This window comes from Eubalaena glacialis, chromosome 7 (genome assembly GCF_028564815.1).
Source record: "Eubalaena glacialis isolate mEubGla1 chromosome 7, mEubGla1.1.hap2.+ XY, whole genome shotgun sequence".
Lineage (NCBI taxonomy): Eukaryota > Metazoa > Chordata > Mammalia > Artiodactyla > Balaenidae > Eubalaena > Eubalaena glacialis.
Window position 1 is genome coordinate 34,241,879 of NC_083722.1, and position 13,694 is coordinate 34,255,572.

The following is a 13,694-nucleotide window of genomic DNA, read 5'->3' on the forward strand; positions in this document are numbered from 1 at the left end:
ATAGTTGATTTACAATGTGGTGTTAGTTTCAGGTATACAGCAAAGTTATTTATATATGCTGGATTCAAGTTCTTTCTCCCAATCCATAGCTTGCCTTTTTGTTTCCTTAAATATGTGTTTGATGGGCAAAATTTTAATTTCTCATTAAGTCTAGCTAATCAAAATTTGGAATTTTGTGGTTAGTGTTTTTTGTGTCCTATCTAGAAAACATTTGGCTAGCCCAAAGTCATGAAGATACTCTCTAATGTGAGGCTTTTTTCTTTTTTAAAATTTTTAAAAAGAGGAACAGCCTCTTCTTTTCCTCTAGAATGACATTCTAGAAGCTTTATAGTTTTAATCTTTACATTTAGGTTTATGGTCCATTTTGAACTAATTTTCATATATTATATGAGGTTCACTTTTGTCCTTGATCCAGTTGTTTAAGCATCAATTTTTTAAAAAAATTATTAATTAATTTATTTATTTTTGGCTGTGTTGGGTCTTCGTTTCTGTGCGAGGGCTTTCTCCAGCTGTGGCGAGCGGGGTCCACTCTTCATCACGGTGCGCGGGCCTCTCACTGTCGCGGCCTCTCCCGTTGCGGAGCCCAGGCTCCAGACGCGCAGGCTCCAGACACGCAGGCTCAGTAGTTGTGGCTCACGGGCTTAGTTGCTCCGCGGCATGTGGGATCTTCCCAGACCAGGGCTCGAACCCGTGTCCCCTGCATTGGCAGGCAGATTCTTAACCACTGCGCCACCAGGGAAGCCCAAGCATCAATTTTTTAAAAAGACTTTTTTTCTTATTTAATTACCTTTAGCAAACATTGATTTACTGTATATGTGGGCCTATTTCTGGATCCTCTAATTTTATTCTATTGATCTATTTGTCCTTACATGAATACCACGCTGTCCTGATTACTGTAGCAAATATTTACATCAGATAATATAAGTACTTCAACTTGTTTTTCTTTTTCAAGATTGTTTTGGCTATTCCATAACCTTTTCATCTCTGTATAAATTTTAGGATCATATTGTCAATTTCAACAAATAAAATATCTATTGACTGATGAGTGGATAAACAAAATGCATATCCATACAATGGAATATTATTCAGCTATTTAAAGGAATGAAGTACTGATATAACGTTGCAGAAAGTACTGCTACAACATGGCCGAATCTCGAAAACACTACCCTAAAGGAGCTGATCACAAAGCACCAATACTATATGATTTTGTTTTCTTGAATTGTCCAGAATAGGCAAATCTATAAAGGTAGAAAGTAGTGGTCGCCTGGGGCTGCAGTGTGGGGAGAGGCAGGAAAAAGGAGAGTGATAAGCTGGAAAATGGCCTCCCCAAGGATATCCACATCCTAATCCCCAGAACCTGTGAATGTTACCTCATATGGCAAACCAAGGGTCTTTGCAGATGTGGTAAGTTAAGGATTTTGAGATGGGGAGATTATCCTGGATTATGTGTCTGGCACTAAATGCAATCACATGTATCCTTATAACAGGGAGACAGAGGGAGGTTTGAACACACACAGAAGAGAAGGTGATGCGGAGATGGAACAGAGAGATTTGAAGATGCTGGCTTTGAAGACTGGAGTGATACAGTCACAAGCCAAAGAATGTTGGCACCCACTGGAAGCTGGAGGAAGCAAGGACTAGATTCTTCCCTAGAGTCTCTGAAGGGATCACAGCCTTGCTAATACCTTGATCTTGGATCAGTGATACTGACTTCAGACTTCTGGCCTCCAGAACTGTGAGAGAATACATTTCTATTGTTTTAAGCCACCACATTTGCAGTAATAGGAAACTAATACAGGATGTGACTGCTAATGGGCGTGGGGCTTCATTTTGGGGTGATGAAATGTTCTAAAACTGGACTGTGGTGATGGTTGTACAACTCAGTGAATATACTAAAAACCACTGAAGTGTATACTTTAAATGGGTCAATTTTATATTATGTGAATTATATCTCAGTAAGACTGATATAAGATGTTTGTGGGGACTTTCCTGGTGGTGCAGTGGTTAAGAATCCGCCTGCCAATTCAGGGGACACGGGTTCGATCCCTGGTCCGAGAAGATCCCACATGCCGCAGAGCAACTAAGCCTGTGTGCCACAACTACTGAGCCTGCACTCCAGAGCCCGCGAGCCACAACTACTAAGCCCATCTGCCATAACTACTGAAGCCCCTGTGCCTAGAGCCCGTGCTCTACAAGAGAAGCCACCGCAATGACAAGCCCGCGCGCCGCAACTAGAGAAAGCCTGCGCGCAGCAACGAAGACCCAATGCAGCCAAAAGTAAATAAATAAAATAAATAAATTTATTAAAAAAAGACATATTAGACTAAAGAGCCCTCAAACTCATTAAGAAGAAAACAAAAAAAAAAAAAGAAAAAATCTGAAGAGACACGTCTCAAAGAAGATATGTTGATGGCAAATAGATACAATAAAATATACTCAGTATCATTAGTTATTGGAGAAATGCAAAATAAAATCACAATGAATACTACTACACACTCTTAGAATGGGAGAAAAAATACCTGACAACAATAAAATGCTAGGAAGGATAGGGAGCAACAGGAACATCAATGCAAACGCGAAACGGTGCAGCCACTTTGAAAAACAATTAGTCAGTTTCTTTAAAATTAAACATAATCTTACCATACAACTCAGCAATTTCACTCTAGGTATTTACCCAAGTGAAATGTAAACCTATGTTCACACAAAAACCTGTGTATAAATATTTGTAGTAGTTTAAAAAAATTTTTTATTTATTTATTTATTATACAACAGGTTCTTATTAGTTATCTATTTTATACATATTAGTGTCAATCCCAGTCTCCGAATTCATCCCACCCTCACCCCCCTGCTTTCCCCCCTTGGTGTCCATACGTTTGTTCTCTACATCTGTGTCTCTACTTCTGCCTTGCAAACCAGTTCATCTGTACCATTTTTCTATATTCCACATATATGTGTTAATATACGATATTTATTTTTCTCTTTCTGACTTATTTGGAATAACCCCAAGCTGGAAACCAAATCTGATTGCCCCTGAACTGGGAGGGATATGTATAAACAATTGTGATACATCCATACAATGGGGTCCTGCTTTGAAGTAAAAAGAAACAAAGTACTGATATACTCAACACATAACATCTCAAATGCGTCATACTAAGTGAAAGAAGCCAACTTAATATGCTTGGCTGGAGAAAAGGGAACCCTCCTACACTGTTGGTGGGAATGTAAGTTGGTGCAGCCATTATGCAAAACAGTATGGAGGGTCCTCAGAAAACTAAAAATAGAGTTGCTACATGATCCAGCAATCCCACTTCTGGGCATATATCTGGACAAAACTATAATTCAAAAAGATATATGCACCCCTATGTTCATAGTAGTACTATTTACAATAGCCAGGACATGGAAGCAACCTAAATGTCCATTGACAGATGAATGGATAAAGAAAGTGTGGTACATATATACAATAGAATATTACTCAGCCATAAAAAAGAATGAAATAATGCCATTTGCAGCAACATGGATGGAACTAGAGATTATCATACTAAGTGAAGTAAGTCAGAAAGACAAATACATATATCACTTATATGTGGAATCTAAAATATGACACAAATGAACTTATCAACCAAACAGAAACACTCACAGACAGAGAACAGACTTGTGGTTGCCAAGGGAGAGGGGGTTGGGGGAGGGATGGATTGGGAGTTTGGGATTAGCAGATGTAAGCTATTATATATAGAATGGATAAACAACAAGGTCTTACTGTATAGCACAGGGAACTATATTCAATATCCTGTGATAAACCATAATGGAAAAGAATATTAAAAATGTATATATGTATAACTGAATCACTTTGCTGTACAGCAGAAATTAACACAACATTGTAAATCAACTATACTTCAATAAAAAAAATAAGCTACACACTGTACCAGTTCATTTTTATAACATTCTGGAAAGGGCAAAACTATAGAGGGAAAAAAAAACCCAGATCAGTTTCCTAGGAACTGAGGGTAGAGCAAGGGGAAGACTAAAAAAGGACACGAGGAAACTTTGGCGGGTAATGAAACACTTCTATATCTTGATTAGGGTGGTGGTTACAAGTTCCCATGGGTTTCGCAAACTCCCAGAACTTTCTACTGAAAAGGGTGAATTTTACTCTATGTAAATTAGACCTTAATTTCTTTAAATCCAAAATAGAAAGACACAAAAATATCCTGCCATGTTAAATTATTTTGTATATAAAAGCCTAATTAACGTATACACATTTTTAGAGATTTTGATAAATCCTTCCAAATTTCCCTCAGAAACATTGGATCCAGTTTATACCTCTCTGTCAATGGAATGAGAGCATTTGGGTTTTTATATCCTTATCAACACAGCTATCAGTGACTGCACTTTTCACAAGGCCTCACTCAGGGCTAGGGACACAGCAGGGATTTAATAGAAGCATTTATTCCAAGCACATGAAGTCCCCACAAGAGATAAATGAGATTTTCCCCGAGTCCCGAAGCCATTTACGGTTCTGATGGAGGAAAGAAAGGAAGGAAGATACCATGTGTGTTGGGAGGAGAGACAGCCTCTGAACTCAGGGGTCTGAGGAGCAGTGTTAAACTGGGGGAGAATACGAAAAAGGAAGGGTGAATAAGGAAAGCATACTATATCTTATGGGGTCTGAGAGGTCTGAAGTGACAACTGTATCTCATTTCTATACCCCAAATGCCCAGCACCAGGCATAGCACGTAAGACTGTAAGAACAAACAAACTGATGAGTGAATGAATGAATGTTGAGACTAAAATTTGGGATCAGCAAAGATAAAACTTCCTTGCTTTGGGATTTGGGGGTTCAAGCTCAGTTTAAGACTGTGGCCACGCAAACTTGAGGACGTTTTACTCCGAGTTCTATCTAAGGAGAATAAAGTCGGCATAGGTGAGTAGGGGGAGGGCACATAGTCATGAGGGTCCACCTGGGTCCCCACGCGCATAGGAGCCTACGACACAACTCCTGGATGTCAGAAGTCTATCCTTCTGATTCTCAGCCCTGGGCACTGAGTGAAGGGTGGGGTCTTGGGCCAAATGCTGGGTCATTTTAGCTGGAGCTGGGCGGCTGTATAGGAGAGATAGGGTTGGTTGAGAGGAAGTTGAGTGCGCATGCCTGTGTGCTGGCTGGGGGCTAGAGCAGGGGAAGAAGGGGCAGGGGGCGTGGTTTCTGGAGAAGAGGTGGGGGAGGGGAAGCATTGGGGCTGCTTTAGGAAGGCTGCAGCAGGGAGCCGGAGTCTGGACAGAGCTGGTGGGTGATTAGAGATGTTGGTAGGAGAGGCAGAGAGAGGGAGAAAGGTAAGGAGATGTGAGCATTGAAAAGGAGAGGCAGCTGCCGCTTGTGTAAGTATGAGACAGTGCGTGAGTGAGTGTGTGTGTGTGAGTATGAGAGAGTGTGTGAGTGTATGTGTCTGTGTGTATGAGAGAGTGTGTGAGTGTATGTGTCTGTGTGTGTGTGTGTGTGCGCGTGCACGCATACGTGAGTGCACAGGGGCTCCTCCCTGAACCCAAACTTTATGCTCCGAGTCTTACAATTTGCATCTTCTTTTCTCCTGTCACTCTAACCATGACAAAAATAAGGTGGCATTTGAGCATGTAAGGGGTTATTTGCAAGTGTGAGCATGAGTGACTGTTCTGACCAGCCAGGAGCCTGGGAGAGAGAGAGGCAGAGTGCCAGAACGAACGCACACATGCACGAATAAGTGCATGAATAAACAAATGGGAGTTTACAAGAAACTCCCTGTGAATGTGGGTTTGTGAAAAACGTTCAGTCTGAGATGCCCCACCCAAGCCCCATAGCCTATATCTCTGGGTCTCTGAGCCCAGAGAATTCCAGGGAAGTCTGTGCCTGAGGTCCTAGAAACCTCACACTAGCCCCCTAGATGAATAACTGGCTTCAGAGGATGGCATTCCTAATGGACCAGATTCCAGGAGGGAATCCAAAGAGGGTGAGGAGTCTTCTGACCCTGAGAGCCCTGCCTGGGCTGGGAGGCCCCGGACCGGGTGGAGCAGCCACACCTGCCTGAAGTTTTGAGTAAGAGGGGGTGGAAACTGCACCAGCACCGCCCTCTCGCAGGCCCTGCAGGCCCCTGCGGTCTGCTGGTCACAGTGGGTCCCACAACTTCCTCACTTCCCTAAATGGGCAACTTCATATTTAGAACCCCAGGTCTTCCCTGGCAGCCCCAAGTGGCACGTCCAGCATAGGCCTGGGGCCCTAACCTTGGACCCCTGCCCCCTGCTGGACTTGTGCCCGTCCCCACTGCACGGAGCCATGGCTCCCACCTTCCTGCTGCTGCTGCTGCTGTGGCTCCAGGGCCCTGTCGCAGGTGAGAGGGTGGGTGGGTGGCTTATGGGGGAGGGAATGGTCTGTTCCTGGACCCCCTTCCTGCTTTTCCGTGCTCAGTGATCTTGTGGGGTTGGAGGAGGAGGCGGTCTGGCTGACCTAGTAGCTCCTTACCAGAGACCAGTGAGAAGGTTCCCTCCTAGTATCTGGCCCCGGGCAAAGCTAACCCAGGCCTCACAAACTAAGATAAAGCTCTGGACCCTCTCTGCATGGGCCCCTTTATCTGCCTGTCTTCCTCAGGACCTCTGACCAGGGCCACTCCACTTCCTCACACACAACAAGCCCTCGTCCCTTGGCCTCTGTCGGGAAAGCCCTGTTTGGTTCCTATGGGAATCATTACCTTACGTGTGTGCGCTTTGAACTTGCTTTCTCTTGGAATGTTGATGCCACAACCTCCGTCCCTACCCCCTGTCCTGGGGTGGGGGTAGGGAAACAATCCCTGAGGCAATCTCTCCCACCCCACAGCTACTAAATGCTCCTTGAGGGGGCCTCACCCAATCCTGCCTTGCTCGCTGCCATGACAACCAAGTTACCATTTCCTGTTCAGTTCTGGGCACCTCCTGTGTGAGGGGTGGAAGGTGGGCACACATAAACACAGTGCCCTGGAGACCCGTTCCAAGGTCGCCCTATCTGTATGCCTCTCCCAGAGAGACCCGCTTTTCCAGGGCAGAAGAGTGTCCCCTGGGGTCCCCCAAACCTGCCACCTGCCAAATAATTGAGTTGGATCATTTAACTTGCATGGGACAAAGTGATACGAGAGAGGGCGTTACCTTACTCCAAGCCTCAACTCTAGTGGCAGCTGGGTTGGGAACTAAGGTGGATGTCTGGGGTGCTGGGCCCTTGGCTATCACAGCTCTGGGTTCCATTGGGAAAGTCTGGAGCAACCTGCATTTGGGAGAAGGAGACGTGCACTGAGCATGTACTACATTCAAGGCACTGTCCTGGGGCACAGTTCTCAGAGCCAGCCAGAGACAGATAAGAAACAGAGACATTAAGTGATCTGCTCACATGGTTAGTCAGTGGTAGAACCCGAGTTTTAACCTATGTTTATTTAGACTCCAAAATGCTGTCCACTCTGTCCTGCTGGGGAGAACTGTGTGCGTGTTTGCAGAAGGCTCGGAGGGTGTTAGAGGAGGAAATGCCAAGCTGAGGGTGGGTAGAGGGCTGGAGGGCCCTCACTGCAGCTTTCTCTCTCTCCCTGTCCCCTGATTCACCACCCCAGCCTTAGTTCTACCCTCTCCCCATCAGACCATGGGTTATGAAGCTCACTGACCACATCTTCTTCCTAGGCATAGAAGGCAACATATGAACAGTGAATAATTGTAGAATTCTTTGGTTTACACTCCATTGGGAGTGTATATAAATGTCTGGGGATATCGGATCTATGGGTTTTAGGTAACTAGAATATTTTAAAATTAAACATCACCTAGAATGAACTCAGACAACTTGCTATTTAAAAGGTGACTAGAGTAAACCTGTTTGTGAAACAAATAACTACTCTTAATATTTTCAAAGATTGAATTTTCTTATCTCCCTAAGTTCATTGTGCTCTGGAATTTCAGAATGATGACTTGCGTTTGTGTCTGTGTCTCTGTCTCATTGAGGGCAGGACCTGACTCTTTCCCACAAGACCCTGAAGACAGGGCTTATTACTCTCCCATCAGACTAGAAAATGCCTCAAAGAAAACGGCTGCGTCTGCTGAAGTTCCCTGAGTGTGAGGGCTGAGTTTCCTTCATTAGACTAGGGGCTCCCTGTGGGCTAGGCCTGTGTCTCCACCATCAGACTGGGAGTCCCCGGAGGGCTAGCCCTGTATCTTCCTCATCATTTTAGGATTCCCCAAGGGCACAGGACTACTGTCTCCCCCATCAGTCTGGGAACTACAGGGCAGGGCTAGTGTCTCCTCCAACAGACCAAGAGCTCCCTGGGGGAGGAGCCCGTGTCCCCCTCCATCGGAGTTGGGCTGTATTTCTTCTTCACACTCTGAGTTCCATGACAGCAGAGAAATATCCACCTCCTCTCCCTTCACCACGAGCTTCGAGTTTCAAGATGCTTCCTTCCTCCTTTCTCAACAAGTCGTGTCTCCCCAGGTGCCCCTGTCGAGAGCGTGTACTCCAAAGTGCGGCACTTTGAAGGGGAGACTCTCTCTGTGCAGTGCTCCTACAAGAGCCGCAAAAACCACATAGAGGGTAAGGTTTGGTGCAAAATCAGGAGGAAGAAGTGCGAGACTGTGTTCACCCGTGTTGGGGTGCAGGGGCCGCGCTATTTGCTGCAGGACGATACCCAGGCCAAGGTGGTCAGTATCACCATGGCGGCCCTGAGGCGCCAGGACTCGGGCCGGTACTGGTGCATGCGCAACAGCTCTGGCATCCTCTACCCTCTGATGGGCTTCCTGCTGGAAGTGTCTCCAGGTGAGCAGGCCTGCTGGGGCACTGGGATGCTGGGGGGGTGTCCTCCCCGCCCTGTACTCCACTGACATCAAATATAACAATAATAATAATCCATCAATAGGCATGATGTACAGTGGGGTTTTCACAGTTCCTTTACAGACACCTTCATGGGCATTCTTGTCACCCTTTTACAGATGAAGGAAATGAGATCTAAAAAGTCCTTGCGGCTCTGACTTTGTCCAGGGTCACAGAACTAGCAAGTGGACGAGATGAGATTAGAACTCAGGACTCTCTGTGCTTGTTTTATTCAATCATCTGTTCAATATATATTCACTGAGCCCTGATTCTGTGCCAGGCACTATTCTAGGCTCTGAGGATACAGTGGTGAGCAAAACCGGACCCATTCCTACCCTATGGGAGGTGACAGGCAATAGCACATTGTCAGATAAACAGTTGCAGATAACAATAAATGTTCTTAAGAAAATAAAACAATGTGATGAACTAGAAAGTTCAGTGGTGGGGGGAGCTACTGAATTAGTGGGGAATCAGAGAAGACCTCCCTAAGCAGATGACATCAAGCAGAGCCTGCGTGTGATGAGAGCTTTCTAGCCCTGTTGCAAGTGGGTGATTCAAAGGGCTTTCCAGGTGGGGAGAATTGCATGTACAAAGTCCCTGAGGTGAGAAGAAGCTGGTCCATATTGAGTGTGGGGCAGAGTGATAGAAGATGAGGTTGGACAGGCAAACAGCAGCCCTAAAGTCCATGATTTGGGGTTTAAGTTTTATCCTAGGTAGAATAGGAAGCTATGGGAGAGTTTAGAGGAGGTGATATTGTGCCTTGTCTTTAAGATTATCAAAACTCTCCCTTGAGTATAGAAAAAGAGAGGAGGGCCAAGAATGTAGCCCTGCGCTCCTTCCACATTTATAAGATGGGAAAGGGTGAGGAGCCAGGCAAAGAGCCTGCAGAGAGCAGCCAGTGATTGTGAAACTTATTATCCACCCTTCCCTGTTCCCCTAACCCAACTGCATCCCCATCTTCTGTTGGGTCTGAGCTAGGGTAACTGCTGTCTCTAAGATATGGAGCAAATCTCATTCCTTCCCTCTCAGGTTCTGATTTAGCCCTAGGGAAGTAGTCGAAACCAGTTTATTGAAGTCTTAATTTGTAGGGATACAAACATGAAATGGTTTTATTTTTCCCTTAGTGTATCTCTCTGTTGTACTATGTCAGATCTCACTTTCCATCTCTTAACCACAGTTTGGGGAGATTCCAACTTTGCAGACCTTTTCAATTATTAGGAAATAAAAAATGCACAGGCAATTAAAAATGCGAATCTTCTAGCAACATATGCTCTTCCAGTCCCCCGTGAAAACCAGGTTTATGGCCCCAGGCACTTGAAGTGGAGAAGGGGGACTGCTGCTGTCCAACTCCCCCTCCTTCATCTCAGGAGGTAGGGAAGGGGTGCTCCTCTCCATCACCTCCTCCTGGTCCTGCCCCTCCCAACCCCTTGGTATATTGAGGCAGGGATGAAGGAGAGGGAAACGGTTGTGTGACTTCACTGACCCTTGTAGCAGGTCTCTCTCTGTTGGATGTCACTCCTTTTCTGCCCACTCTTAGATCCTCTGTGGCCAAATGCTGGCTCTCCCAAGGCACCTGTGTATGAGTTCTTTGAAAGGTCCTTTGGGGGTCTTCACACTGCTGAGTAGGATGATGTGGGAGATCTGGCTCCAGATCAGCCCCTTCCCCCATCCCCACCCTCACCAATGCCACTTGTTCTGGTTCCCTTGCCCAGAAAAATGGGCGCCTTCCATGGTGACCACCTGGCCCTCAGGAGTGCATCCTTGCATGCGTAGTAGTGGGATGCAGCAGCAGCTAGCAGCAGCCCTCTCCCCCTCACCATCCCTCTCTCTTTATTTTCCTGTTCCCTGATGAGAAAGACTCAACACTGCCTTCTAGACTGAGCCCTCACAGCTCCTACCACTCCCTCCTCTTCCACCATCCAAACTCCAGCCTTTTTCTAGAAAATGGGATGATAAAGGCCTGAACTGATGCATGAGGGTGGCAGGACCAGTTCTTGTGTCTCTTAATAAGCCCCCAAGGAAGGCACCCGGCCCCGCTGCTCACGGCATTCTTTGGGATCTGGGCCTTTGATGCTTCCTTGTTCTCATCTCTGGATCCCAGCCGCCAATCATGTAGCAACTGGGAAAGTTCATGTTCAACGTCAGAGCAGAGAAATCTCTGACTTACAGGAATGAGGAAGGTCCAGGAAGTGACAAGAGAGATGGGGGTGGGGAGGGAAGTGTCTTCTTGGCCCAGGTGGCCTGACGGGGGACACTAAAAATTTTGTGAAAGACTCTTCCTTCTTTCCTGTGCCTACTTCCTCCTCCCTGACCTCACCCTCTGAACAAGCACACACCTGGTCCCTCAGCAGAGCAGAATCCTAGGTCCAAGGTCAAGGAGCAAGACAAGGACAGGTCCTACCCAGACAAGTGTGTGGGCTGCCGGGAGCTGCTTCCAGCACCAAGGCCCCCGACTCAGTCCCACTTTCCTCCCTCTCTCGTCCCTCAGCCTCCACGACCAAGAGAAACACTCCTCTTACGAAGCTGCCTACCATCCTCCAGAGTGGAACTGTCGTCACAGCAGGCCCAGCCCTCACCTCAGGCCCTGATGCCCCTTTCACCACCAGCACGACGGTGTTCACACCTGGACTCCTCACCTTGCCTAGATTCTTGCCCTTCCCTGCCTCAGGGAGCATCAGACTGACCTCTGTGACGGGCTACGGCTTCACTGGCGCCAGCCCCTCCACCACGGGGCCCAGGAGGACCATAGGGTCCCAGACAGTGACTGCATCTCCCAGCAATGCCGGAGCCTCCGCTGCTGGCCCAGCCTCCACCCCCACTAAGGCTGGGCTCCTGTGCACCATGGGATCGCCCACCACGGGAATGTGCCCCACTGGCAGGTCTCTCCTCAACCAATTATCCCCCAGCAGGTACCCGGGGGGCCTGGGTTGAAGGCCATTTTCCCAGACATGGCAACAGTTCTTGGTGCCTGAAGAGACCCCAAGGTGAAATGTTACAGCAGACCAGCCCCTTTCGCCCACCGGGAACTCAGTTTGGCCTGTTGCTGAATGGGAGGTGGGAGAGGGAAGCTGGGATGGACATGGGACAGAAATGATGGCAGTGGGAAAGAAGGTCAGGGGCTGGGTCAGCATAAGAGTCTGTGGATGAAGAGGAGAGGGTAGGGACCAGACAAGGGGAGCAGCCTGGGGAGTAGGAAGTGGGAAATGGGGACACTTTAATTTGGGTTCCCTGAGGAGTGGACTCTGAGACCAGGATTCACATTGTATTTGGAACACTGGAAAGAGCATGGGGAAGTGAGACAGGGAAGGGAAGGCAGCAGATAGAGAACTTACTGAGGCTGGTTATCACTGTGGGCAGCAAGAGCTCAATCCCATTGGGGAGACTCTAGGGTCCAGTGTCTAGCAGCCACCTGGAGGACAAGGGAGCTGGGGTATTTATACACCCACTCTCTTGGTTATTGGTAGAGGGCTGCCTGCCATGTGTGGCATGGAGAGCGCCAGTGACCAGAGAAAGCCCCCAGGCCAAAAAATTTTTAAATGGAGTTGCTGAGGACTGGTGTACATGGAAGTGATACAGCAAGGGAATATAGGCAGGGCACCTATAGCATCTGTTCCAGAGGACAAAGGTGGGAAGTGCCATCCTCAGTCACCATGAGGAGAGTAAGAACGTTGGTCTCTTCTGTCACAAATGGGGGCCTCTTAGAGCCCTTGTCCTCAGCAGATTTGGGGGAATAATGGAGGAGAGGTACTAAAGTGGAGAGATGCTTCCCTTTGCTGGGGGCAGGGGGCTTCATCCCCTGACCTCTGAGCACCTCACTTCCTTCTCCCACAGGTGGGTCCCCAAGGAAGAGAGGCCATCACTCCCCGCGGGGACTGGCAGGTTTCCCCTGGTCCCACTCCTCTCGCGTGGTGTGCAGAAAGACGTGGGCCAGGGTGGGGCACCCTGGTACTCACCTCCTCCGCACTCTGTCCTGTCTCCGCAGGCACCAGGACTTCTATCCTGCTGTGCTCGTGGGGGTGCTGGCCTTGCTTCCAGTGCCTGTGATGCTGATCGTGGTCTATGGGTTCTGGAAGAAGAGGCACATGGGAAGTGAGTAGCGCCCACCCTCCTGGCCCCCCGAGGACAGAGCGCTGGGGGGTTTGACACCCTTTCCAAAGTGCCTGACTGCCCTTGGTCCCCAGGCGGTGTGTCCTCGCCTGTGTCCAGTCAGGAGGACCGTACAGCACCCAGGTGAGGGAGGTGGGTGGGCAGGCAGCGACAGCTTAGCGTAGCCTTCTGGGGCTGAGCCAACGGGAAGCGGAGGGCAGAGGCAGAGGGGCTGGGCTGGCCCAGGAGCTGTGGGTGGTGAGCAGGAGGACCGCCCTCTTCATCTCTGTCCCCATCCTCGCAGGCTACAGCATGTGCCGTGATCCTGCCAGATCCTGGAGGGACCCATCCACAAGACCGGAGCCTCCGTGGAAGCCTGCTTGGTCTGAAGCCACTTAACTGTATGGTGGGGGGGAGCTTCTCCCAGAGGGGTCCCGGGAGACCAGAGGAGGAGTGAAGATGGGGACCTGTCTGGATCGGAGCCAGGCTGGGGATGAGGACTGTGCAGCGCTGGACTCAGGCCTTCCCAGAACCGGAGGCTGCACTGCATCCGCTCAGTTCCCCTGGGCTGCCCGGAACCTGGCGGGGGGCAGGGGGCAGAGCAGGGGGCACCAGGCGGGAAGTCCCTGGGGGTGGGGGGGAGCCACTGAGGTGAGTCTGCTGAGAGCCACAGACTCCTGGGCCCTGGCTGGATGGCAGAGAAGCCCCAGGTGTGCTGTTTGCAGACAGAGACCTCAGCTCCCATCAGCCTTGGAACCTCTTACTATCAAGC

The 13,694-nt window shown here is 48.5% G+C and overlaps 1 protein-coding gene across 1 annotated transcript; it reads left to right on the plus strand.

Moving 5' to 3' along the window:
- Window positions 1–6,286: 6,286 nt before the first annotated feature.
- On the plus strand, window positions 6,287–13,321 carry TREML2 (triggering receptor expressed on myeloid cells like 2). The gene is made up of 5 exons (XM_061195067.1): window positions 6,287–6,356; window positions 8,462–8,782; window positions 11,325–11,745; window positions 12,819–12,925; window positions 13,227–13,321. Exons 1-5 carry the CDS (start codon window positions 6,302–6,304, stop codon window positions 13,319–13,321), a joined length of 999 nt encoding a protein of 332 aa, XP_061051050.1. The 5' UTR covers window positions 6,287–6,301.
- The last annotated feature ends 373 nt before the right edge of the window (window positions 13,322–13,694 follow it).

Bases quoted from the DNA above. Each gene is read 5' to 3' on its own strand.
- TREML2 (XM_061195067.1), top strand. From the start codon at position 6,302: ATGGCTCCCACCTTCCTGCTGCTGCTGCTGCTGTGGCTCCAGGGCCCT. The intron at 11,746-12,818 runs GTACCCGGGGGG...CTGTCTCCGCAG, and splicing joins AACCAATTATCCCCCAGCAG to GCACCAGGACTTCTATCCTG. The intron at 12,926-13,226 runs GTGAGTAGCGCC...CCATCCTCGCAG, and splicing joins GAAGAAGAGGCACATGGGAA to GCTACAGCATGTGCCGTGAT.